The 10,500-nt window shown below is 50.6% G+C and overlaps 4 protein-coding genes across 4 annotated transcripts; 2 read left to right on the forward strand and 2 right to left on the reverse strand.

The window, feature by feature from the left end:
- LOC144711752 (fructose-bisphosphate aldolase 1, chloroplastic) lies at nucleotides 1-4,055 on the forward strand. The gene is made up of 5 exons (XM_078585775.1): nucleotides 1-240; nucleotides 320-589; nucleotides 682-791; nucleotides 1,997-2,357; nucleotides 3,545-4,055. The coding sequence occupies exons 1-5, from the start codon at nucleotides 76-78 to the stop codon at nucleotides 3,821-3,823; spliced, it is 1,185 nt and encodes a 394-aa protein (XP_078441901.1). The 5' UTR covers nucleotides 1-75; the 3' UTR covers nucleotides 3,824-4,055.
- A 1,569-nt stretch (nucleotides 4,056-5,624) lies between these two features.
- Nucleotides 5,625-7,725, forward strand: LOC144711756 (uncharacterized). Its single transcript, XM_078585779.1, has 6 exons — nucleotides 5,625-5,933; nucleotides 6,022-6,153; nucleotides 6,780-6,856; nucleotides 7,120-7,176; nucleotides 7,297-7,363; nucleotides 7,485-7,725. Exons 1-6 carry the CDS (start codon nucleotides 5,694-5,696, stop codon nucleotides 7,602-7,604), a joined length of 693 nt encoding a protein of 230 aa, XP_078441905.1. The 5' UTR covers nucleotides 5,625-5,693; the 3' UTR covers nucleotides 7,605-7,725.
- LOC144711751 (Pentatricopeptide repeat (PPR) superfamily protein) lies at nucleotides 7,594-9,154 on the reverse strand. The gene has a single exon (XM_078585774.1). The coding sequence runs from the start codon at nucleotides 9,152-9,154 to the stop codon at nucleotides 7,709-7,711; it is 1,446 nt and encodes a 481-aa protein (XP_078441900.1). The 3' UTR covers nucleotides 7,594-7,708.
- A 104-nt stretch (nucleotides 9,155-9,258) lies between these two features.
- Nucleotides 9,259-10,323, reverse strand: LOC144711755 (mitochondrial uncoupling protein 5-like). The gene has a single exon (XM_078585778.1). The coding sequence runs from the start codon at nucleotides 10,252-10,254 to the stop codon at nucleotides 9,361-9,363; it is 894 nt and encodes a 297-aa protein (XP_078441904.1). The 5' UTR covers nucleotides 10,255-10,323; the 3' UTR covers nucleotides 9,259-9,360.
- Between the last annotated feature and the right edge of the window lie 177 nt (nucleotides 10,324-10,500).

Consider the following 10,500-nt stretch of genomic DNA (forward strand, 5'->3'; position numbering starts at 1 on the left):
AAGAGAGAGAGCGAGTACCGCGCCATCAAGCCACTGGTCTTCCCACCTCTTCCGAGCTTCCAAAGTCCAGGGCTAATGGCGTCGGCCTCCCTCCTCAAGTCCTCCCCCATCTTGGACAAGTCCGACTGGGTGAAGGGCCAGTCCCTCCGCTACCCCTCCGCCGTCGCCGCCGTGCGCCACCACCCCGCCGCTTCCCTCTCCGTCCGCGCCTCCTACGCCGATGAGCTCGTCAAGACCGCGGTTTGCCGCCGACCCAGTTGATATTTTCTTCTTCCGCGACATGGGTTTTTCTCCGATTTTGATTTCGTGGGTGTTTCAGAAAACTGTGGCGTCTCCCGGGAGGGGAATCCTCGCAATGGACGAGTCCAACGCGACCTGCGGGAAGCGGCTGGCGTCGATCGGGCTGGAGAACACGGAGGCGAACAGGCAGGCTTACCGCACCCTGCTCGTCTCTGCCCCCGGCCTTGGGAACTACATCTCCGGGGCTATTCTCTTTGAGGAGACGCTCTACCAGAGCACCGTCGCTGGGGAGAAGATAGTCGATGTCCTCGCCAAGCAGAACATCGTTCCCGGTATCAAGGTTGACAAGGTGAGGAAGACGAGCACAAGGAAAGATAGATGGGAAAGATTGAATCTTTGATCGATGGGCGGTGAGTAATTGATGTGGGTTTTGGTGGGCAGGGTCTGGTTCCCCTTGCTGGGTCCAACGATGAGTCCTGGTGCCAGGGTTTGGACGGCCTCGCCTCCCGCTCCGCTGCTTACTACCAGCAGGGCGCTCGCTTCGCCAAATGGTGAGCCTTCTTTCTCTTCTTCATCTGCTTCTTTTTTTGTGTTTCCATGGCTAGATGATCATCCCCATCCTCTTCTTTCTTGCATCGATAGCCGGCTAATTACACCCATGGTCGAAGAAGCATGCTCATCATCGTAATTACCCTCGTCATAATAAGCATGATCGCGAACAACATCTTCTCTTTTGCTGTAACAACAGCTGGATGACCAGACCCAGGATCGAAAGATCAGGCTGATCTTTCCCTTCTTGGTGATCGTCGGCTGCATTATCAATTTTATTATCATCATCAGGATGGTCGTGATCAATTGATCATCATCCTCTTCCTTTAAGTATCAATAGCCGGTTAATCATACCTGTGCTTGAAACATCCCGCCGCTCTTCCCCTTTTTCATCATAGGCATCCGCATCATCATCATCTGCATGATCAAGACCACCATCCTCTCCTTTTCTGTATCAATGGCTGGCTAATCTCACACAAGGTCGCAACATCATGCTGAGCTACCCCTTCTTCGTCCCCCCTCACCACCATCCTGATGAGGAGGATGGTGATGACTGCTACCACTACCATTACCATTCATCATCAATCACTTCCACCTCTACCATCACCATTCATCATCAATCACTACCATCACCGCCATCACTACCAACGCTACCATCACCATTCATCACCAATCACTACCACCATCACCACCATCATTCGTCATCAATCACGAGAACCACCACCATCGTTATTCATCCTCAATCACTACCATCTCCACCATTATCATTCATCATCAATCACTACCACCACCACTGTCATTCATCATCAATCACTACCACCACCATCACTCACCGTCAAGCACTGCCGCTACCACCACCATCATCATTCAGCATCATCACCACTACCACCATTATCATTCATCATCAATCTCTACCACCATAATCATTCATCATGAATCACTACTTCCTCCATCATCATTCATCATCTTTCATGAACATCAGTCATCATCATGATCATCATGGAATGCCATCATCACCATTACCACCATTATCATTCATCATCAATATCTACCACCAACACCAGCACTACCACCATAATCATTCATCATTATCATCATGAATCATGAATCATGAATCACTACCTCCACCATCATCATTCATCATCTTTCATGAACATCAGTTATCAGCATGATCATCATGGAAATGGCATTCATGATGATGTTGCAGGCGCACGGTGGTGAGCATCCCGAACGGGCCGTCAGCGCTGGCTGTGAAGGAGGCTGCGTGGGGGCTGGCGCGGTACGCCGCGATCTCGCAGGAGAACGGGCTGGTGCCAATTGTTGAGCCAGAGATCTTGCTGGACGGTGAGCACGGCATTGACCGCACCTTCGAGGTGGCCCAGCAGGTTTGGGCAGAGGTCTTCTTCTACCTCGCCCAGAACAACGTCCTCTTCGAGGGCATCCTCCTCAAGCCCAGCATGGTCACCCCCGGTGCCGAGTGCAAGGTCCGCGCCACCCCGGAGCAAGTCGCCGACTACACCCTCCGCCTCCTCCGCACCCGTATCCCCCCTGCCGTCCCCGGAATCATGGCAAGTTCCCTCTATCTCTCTCTAACTCTATATCTATCTATCTATCTGTCTATCTATCATGGCTAAGATCTCTCTCTATCATGGCAAACACCCCTGTCTCTCTGTCTATCATGACAATCATCTCTCCCCATATAACTCAATCTCTTTCTCTCTTTATCTCCATCTCTCACCTCTCTACTCTCTCTCCATCTCTCTCCCCCTATCTTTCTTTTTCTATAAATCTACATCTCTCTATACCTCCATCTCTCCATTTGTCTCTGCCTATCTATCTCTCTTCCTTCATCTTTCACTCTCCCTTCCCCGTCTTCTACTCATCTCCCATCTACCTCTCTTCCCCATCTTCTACTCATCTCCCATCATTTTCTCAACCTTCTCTCTCTGCCTATCTATCTACCTCTCTACCTTCATCTTTCACCTCTCTTCCTCATCTTCTACTCATCTCCTATCATTCTCTCTACCTTCTCTCTCTGCCTATCTATCTACCTCTCTACCTTCATCTTTCACCTCTCTTCCTCATCTTCTACTCATCTCCTATCATTCTCTCTACCTTCTCTCTCTGCCTATCTATCTGTCCATCTCTCTACCTTCCTCTTTCACCTCTCTCGTCCCCATCTTCCATCATCTCCCATCTATCTCTCGACCTTCTCTCTCTGCCTATCTATCTATCCATCTCTCTACCTTAATCATTCACCTCTCTCGTCCCCATCTTCCATCATCTCCCATCTATTTCTCTACCTTCTCTCTCTGCTATCTATCTATCCATCTCTCTACCTTAATCTTTCGCCTCTCTCTTCCCCATCTTCTACTCATCTCCCATCTATTTCTCTACCTTCTCTCTCTGCTATCTATCTATCCATCTCTCTACCTTAATCTTTCGCCTCTCTCTTCCCCATCTTCTACTCATCTCCCATCTATTTCTCTACCTTCTCTCTCTGCTATCTATCTATCCATCTCTCTACCTTAATCTTTCGCCTCTCTCTTCCCCATCTTCTACTCATCTCCCATCTATTTCTCTGCCTTCTCTCTCTGTCTATCTACCTATCTATGTATCAATCAGTCTGTCTATTATCCATCTCCCCATCTATCTACCCATCTATCTATTATCTATCTATAAGTTTATCTATCTCTCTATCTAACAATCTATGCATTAGAAAGCCGCTGACTTGGATGAATCGTCGTCGTTGCAGTTCCTGTCGGGAGGACAGTCGGAGGTGGAGGCGACGCTGAACCTGAACGCGATGAACCAGTCGGCGAACCCGTGGCACGTATCCTTCTCCTACGCGAGGGCGCTGCAGAACACCTGCCTGAAGACCTGGGGAGGCCTGCCCGAGAATGTCGAAGCCGCGCAGAACGCGCTGCTGATCCGCGCCCGCGCCAACTCCCTCGCGCAGCTCGGCAAGTACACCGGCGAGGGTGAGTCCGACGAGGCCAAGGAAGGCATGTTCGTCAAGAACTACAGCTACTAGAACGCCCCACTCCGTGGCGATAACGGCGCTGAAGAAGAAGAAGAAGAAGAACATGAAGAAGAAGAAGAACAACAAGAAGAAGATGAAGATCTTTGTAGTCTGCTCTGTGTGTCCCGGCGGCGGCGGCGGCTGGTGCCCCCCGCCGCTGTCCTCCTCGGAATCTAAGGCTCTTTTTGTCGGTGGATTCTATTTTCTCTTTACTTGAAAATCTATCAAGTTATCTTGTTTATAATCCGGTTCTCCTCCGCCTTTTCGATCCGGTTTTGACTGTCTGAATTGCGCCGCGCTGATGGCGAAAGTTTGTTTATTGTGGAGAAGACGATGACGGTGTTGATGATGACGAATAAGATGGCGATGATGGTGAAGAGGATAGTGATGAAGAAGAAGATGATGATGATGATGAAGGATATGAAGAAGAAGAAAATGATGATGATGATGATGATGATGATGAAGGAGAAGAAAATGATGATGATGAATGAGAAGAAGAAAATGATGATGATGAATGAGAAGAAGAAGAAAATGATGATGATGAATGAGACGAAGAAGAAAATGATGACGATGAATGAGAAGAAGAAAATGATGATGATGAATGAGAAGAAGAAAATGATGATGACGAATGAGAATAAGTAAATGATGATGATGAATGAGAATAAGAAGAAAATGATGATGACGAATGAGAAGAAGAAAATGATGATGATGAATGAGAAGAAGAAAATGATGATGATGATGAAGGAGCAGAAGAAAAAGAAGAAGAAGAAGATGATGATGATGATGAATGAGAATAAGAAGAAAATGATGATGACGAATGAGAAGAAGAAAATGATGATGATGAATGAGAAGAAGAAAATGATGATGATGATGAAGGAGCAGAAGAAAAAGAAGAAGAAGATGATGATGATGATGATGATGAAGGAGAAGAAGAAGAAGAAAGAAGAAGAAATAAGAAGAAATGAGAAGAAAGAAGAAAAAGACGATGAAGAAGAAGAAGAAGAAGAAGAAGAAATAAGAAGAAATGGGAAGAAAGAAAAAAAAGGCGAAGAAGAAGAAGAAGAAGAAGAAGAAGAAGAAGAAGAAGAAGAAGAAAGAAGAAGAAATAATAAGAAATCAGAAGAAAGAAGAAAAAGACGATCATGAAGAAGAAGAAGAAGAAAGAAGAAGAAATAAGAAGGAATAAGAAGAAATGAGAAGAAAGAAGAAAAAGACGATGATGAAGAAGAAGAAGAAGAAATAAGAAGAAATGAGAAGAAAGAAGAAAAAGACGATGATGAAGAAGAAGAAAGAAGAAGAAATAAGAAGAAAGAAGAAAAAGATGACGAAGAAGAAGAAGAAGAAGAAGAAGAAAGACGAAGAAATAAGAAGAATAAGATGATGATGAAGAAGAAGAAGAAGAAATAAGAAGAATAAGATGATGATGAAGAAGACGAAGAAGAAGAAGAAGAAGAAGAAGAAGAAGAAGAAGAAGAAAGAAGAAGAAATAAGAAGAAAGAAGAAAAAGATGATGAAGAAGAAGAAGAAATAAGAAGACAGAAGAAAAATATGATGATGAAGAAGAAGAAGACAATGATCAAGAAGAAGAAGAAGATGGCGATAGTGACAACCCAATTCGACTTTCCGGTCCAGATCTACGACTATTCCATCGGACTTTGACGGTCCAGATCGCGCCACACCAAGCTAAAAAGAAGACTTCTTGATTCGATTAACTCGTAAAGCCAAGAAGAGAGCGGTGCTGACACGGCAACTTCTGACAGATGGCAATCTCCCATTGGCCCAGACAAGAACCCTATAAATACCGTTCGAGTCTCACCCTCTAATTCTAACAGCGGGAAAGACAGCTTGGAAGAATCTCTCCGTTGCTCCTCCGGTTGTAGCCATGGCGGCGACGGCGGCGACGGCGGCGACGAGAAGAAGAGGTCTGTTGCTTGCCGGACACGCTTGCCGAGCAATGGCAGGACGAGCATCAGAGCTCGAGGCGGCGCTTTGCTCGGCGGCGACCTCTTCCTTGAGCGCAACGGGCTGCTATCCAGGTCGGAGCAGTCAATCTCGCGGCGTTTCTCAGATCCTTTCAAAATCAAGCGCGAAACGAGCTTTCCTGGTGGATACTCTGGCTTTGGTGAGTTTTCCTCTTCGTTTGGGGCGGATTTTTTTGTCGAATTATTGTTTTCTTGTTCTTGAGATTGTTATTGTTGGGGAAAAGGCAGGTTAGGAAGTTGGAGGCGCAGGGGATTCCGTCCAGACAAGCGGAGGCCATCACCTCGGCGATCACCGAGGTTTTGAATGACAGTTTGGAGAATGTGACTCAGTCGTTTGTCTCTCAGGGAGAGATACAGAAGGTTTGATGAAGAATTCGTATTATTGTGCCTATTTCGTGATTTTGGAAAATACTATTAGGTTGATTTTTTTGCGATTTGATTCGATCTAAATGTACAGCAATCGCCCCACTGGAATCCTTCTGCAACTGGGGATGGGGCATGTTATGAACACGCTTGTTTTAGTGTGGCTTGGTCTGAAATTTCTGCATCATTTAAAAAAAAAAACTTCTGCATCATCTCATGAAGTCGAACGCTTTCTTCTGATAAAATCAGCCTGCATCATCTCACGCTGAATCAGCCTGTAGTAGTATTTGGCGTTTGATGGAAAGATGGCTTATGTTCTTATTTTTCTTCTGATAAAATCGTCCGTGCAGCAATCTCTGAATCGAAATTCTACACTTACATCTCAGATAGGTTTTTCTATCGTAATTGGATCTCAGAGATTGTCGGAGAGATATTATTGATGGATAGAATGTTCATTGCACCTCTATTTTTCTGAAACAAAATTTCTGGTTCATTAGTATGAACGTCTTGACGCTTGTCTTCATGAATTAATTTCCTTCAAAATCTTAAGATAAAACTTCACATACCACTTCCCCGTTTTTCTCCCCTTGATTTGACTGGAAACGGCGTAAAATTGTCCGCAGGAACATCATTTCTCAACGCTGCAGAGAGAGACCGTGAAGCTCAAGAACGACATCGAAAAGATGCAAACCGAGCTGAGGTACCCAGTTTATCAGTGATTGCAAACAAATATCTTTTATCCGTACGGCATGCCATCATTCAAGTTTTTTTTCCTCTTTCATTAAAGCATGTACAAATCTTGTAAAATGAAAGGTTTCATGTGAACTGCCAAAGGATATGATTGGTTGCTTTATTTCATGTATAGTTCTTAAACTGATGAAAGAAGGAAAAAAAATCGCCATATAGTGTAATATTTTTATTCTGTGTAATGAAAGGAAAAAACCTATGAATTTCAATCCTCAGGTACGAGCTTGGTAAGGTTACCGCCGGGCTGCGCTTGGATTTGAACCTTGAAAGAGGGTACGTTGGCCCGACCGATCACTGTTATTTTTTTATTATAGTAAACATCTTATCCTGACATGCATAATACATTATTCTATCTTTATAAATAAAAAAGTAGTTGAACTAATTTAATGTTAGGCGCATACGCGACGAGTTGGCAAATCAGAACTCCGAGACAAGCGAACTCACCAATAAGCTCGACCGGGTGAGACCCAATTTTATATTTTTTGAGGAGTAATTAAAATATGTGGGTAGCTGATCCTCGCTGAAATTAAAAATCATGAAAAAGATGTTTCTAAAGAAAATTAAAATTCATCCTTGGGCAGGAAATTCATGCTCTGAGAGCCCAACTGGAGGCGGCCAAATATGAGGTTATCAAGTACTGCATTGGAACCCTTGTCTCCATAACCGCCGCCGGGCTTGCTGTGATCCGCATTTTGCTGTAAAAACAAAAAAAAAAGGAGAAAAAAATTCTCCAATTTTCATCCATTTTTCATACAATTGGAGATCTCAGAAAGGTCTGGGTTTCATTCATATAAGTAACAGATTGTCATTTCTTTTTGGTCATCTTCTTAATCTTCTTAATCTTCTTAATCTTCATCATCTTCTTAGAACTGACAGTGCCAGCCATGATGCTCTTCCCGGCCGCCACCGCCGGAGCTGCCGGCACGAAGACCTCGGTCTTGGTGGGATCCAGAAGATCGGGCGAGCAGCTGAGGGTGGCGCCGGCGGCAGCGGCCTCCTCCCACAGCCGCCGCCCGTCTTCGAACCGCCCTGTCCGGCAGAGCTTCCCAATCAGCAGATCATAAGCCGGGCCAGCCTCCGCCGCCGCCAATTGCCAGCGGCGCATCTCGGCGAGCACGTCCAGCGCCAATTCAGCCTTGTCCAAGCCGCAGAGCAGGCCCACGAGGCGGCGGAAGAAGCCCGGTGGCGGCGCCACCCCATCCTCCTCCAGCATCTGCCGGACGACACGCATCCCCCTGACGTGCCGGCCGGTGAGGAACATCACCCGGGAGACGAGGTAGTAGCTGACCCAGTCCGGCGGCGGCCGCCCCGCCTCGCCTCGGCGCATGGACTGCAGCACGCGCCAGGCCTCCTTCACCCGTCTGGCACGGGCCAGGCAGCCGAGCAGGAGGTTGAGGTTCGCCGCCGTGGGCACCTCCCCAGCGGCGCGCATCTCCGCCGCCACGCTCAGGGCCTCCGGCACGAGCGCCGATGTGTTGAATTTGAGGTTCCTCTCGCAGAGGCAGCTCAGCAGGGCCTGGTAGGCGGCGCCGCCGGGCCGCTCGCCAGCGGCCTTCATTTCCTCGAGCACCTTGCGGGCCTCTCTGGCGTTGCGGCCGCGGCACCAGCCATGGAGGAGGCTCCGCCGAGCCGCTGCCGCCTCCTCAGGGGCCAATTCCCGGCGGCAGCGCGCCACCACCCACGCCGCCGTCTTCGCCTGCCCGCCGCCGCAGAGCGCGTGGACCGTGGCAAGGACAGCCGGCGCTCTGCCTGCCGCCGGCTCCAGGCCGAGGAGCCGGACCGCCTCGTCCGGCCGGCCGAGCTTGACGAGGCCCTCAGCGGCGGTGGCGAAGACGTCGGGCGGCAGGGGGCGGCTCCGCCGGTGGAAATCAGAGATCATAATTCCCATGGCGACGGCGTCGCCTTTCCCGACGAAGCAGCGGACGGCTCGCCGGAGGGGCTCCTCCCACCAGAGGTCTTCCTCGGCGGCGCCGCCGCCGCTCCGCCGCCGGGACCAGGCCAGGAACCGGAGGAGCCGCCGCGTGTCTCCGCCGTCTCCGGCGGCGTCGAAGAGCTCCGCCGCGCGAGCAGGCGACACGTGGACTCGTAGCTTGTCCAGCGCCGCCTCCATCTCGTCCAGCCCGCCCACCCCGTCCAATACCACCGCCTTCAGTACGCTCAACTCCCCCCCCGAGCAAGCGCGGCAGCCTCTCGAAGAGTAATAAAGAGATAGCCGCGGAGACAACAGCCGGCGGACTACCGCCCCCGCCATGACTGCCTCTCTCTCTCTCTCTCTCTCTCTCTCTCTCTCTCTCTCTCTCTCTCGGAACAACTCTTTCTCTCTCTAGCAGACTTCTCGGAAGATAAATCCAAAAAAAAAGAAAAAAAAGAATTGCAATGTATGTGTGGATCTTGGTATACAAGAAGAGAGGGGGGTGGGGATGAGGGTTTTGGAATTATGCGGGGGAATATTTTTTTTTAGAAGTCGGGGGGGAGGATCTTGCGGACCTGCTCGAGGGTGACGAAGAGGACGACGGTGAAGGGGCCCTGGCGGGAGACGGTGGGGACGAAGCCCTTGTAGAGAGCCATGGGGCCCTCGGCGCGGACCGTCTTGAGCGCGCAGTCGAGGGCGCCGGCGTAGGGCGGCGCGGCCCCGGGCTCGACCTTCATGTTCATGACGCGGGTCTTGATCACGTCCACCGGGTTCGACGCGAGGGCGGCGACGAGGCCGGCGGCGAAGCTGGCGGCGACGTGGGTGGCCATGCCGTCGGCCATGGCGCGGCTCGCGAGGATGGCCTCCTTGGCCTGGTCGTACGTGGCCAGCTGCGCCGCCGTCACGATCATGGCTCGGTTGATGGTGAGGGACGACCCGCGCCACAGGCTGCCCACGCCCTCCGCGCGGGCCATGCGCGCGATCGCGTCGCCCACGCCGGCGTAGTTCCGCCGCTCCGCCGCCGGCAGCCTCCCGTCGGCCTGCATGCGCACCATGGCCACGTCCGCCGGGTTCCCGACCGCCGCGCCGATCCCCCCCGCCACCAGGCCGGCGGTGATCTTCTTGTGAAGCGGCAGCCCGTTTCCTTCGGAACTCCACCTGGTCTTGAGCATATCGTAGAGGCCCATGCGCGTGGTGGAGTAGAGAGTTTGCCGTAGCATCGTCGCCGACACGCCGGCGAAGAGCCCGCCGGCGCCCTCCGCGCGCAGTATCTGCAGCCCCACGCCCATCGGGCCTACCCGCGCCGCCGGCAGCGCCGCCGCCGCCGCCGCTGCCTCGCCCTGTAGCTGCATCCTCACCTTGATCAGGTCCAGTGGGTGGGTCGAGCAGCCCGCCACCATCGACGCTATCCCTCCCTCTACGAACCCCTTCACTCCCATCTCTCTCTCTTCTCCCTTCCTTCTTTGATGTTGTTTTGGAGAGAGAGATGAAGGATGGGGGGGAGAGGGGAAGGGGATGGAGCGTTATATAGAAGGGGTTGGGGTGGGTGGAAGGAGGGGACGCGGAAGGAGAGTTGATTTTTTGACTCTTTTCTCCCCCGCGTTTCGTCGCCGCCGCCGACGACCGGACTCAGTAGTGACCACTAGGCTCGGAGAGCGGGGCCCACCCTCTTAAAGACGACTGTT

This window comes from Wolffia australiana, chromosome 14 (genome assembly GCF_029677425.1).
Source record: "Wolffia australiana isolate 7733 chromosome 14, ASM2967742v1".
NCBI classification, from domain to species: Eukaryota; Viridiplantae; Streptophyta; class Magnoliopsida; order Alismatales; family Araceae; genus Wolffia; species Wolffia australiana.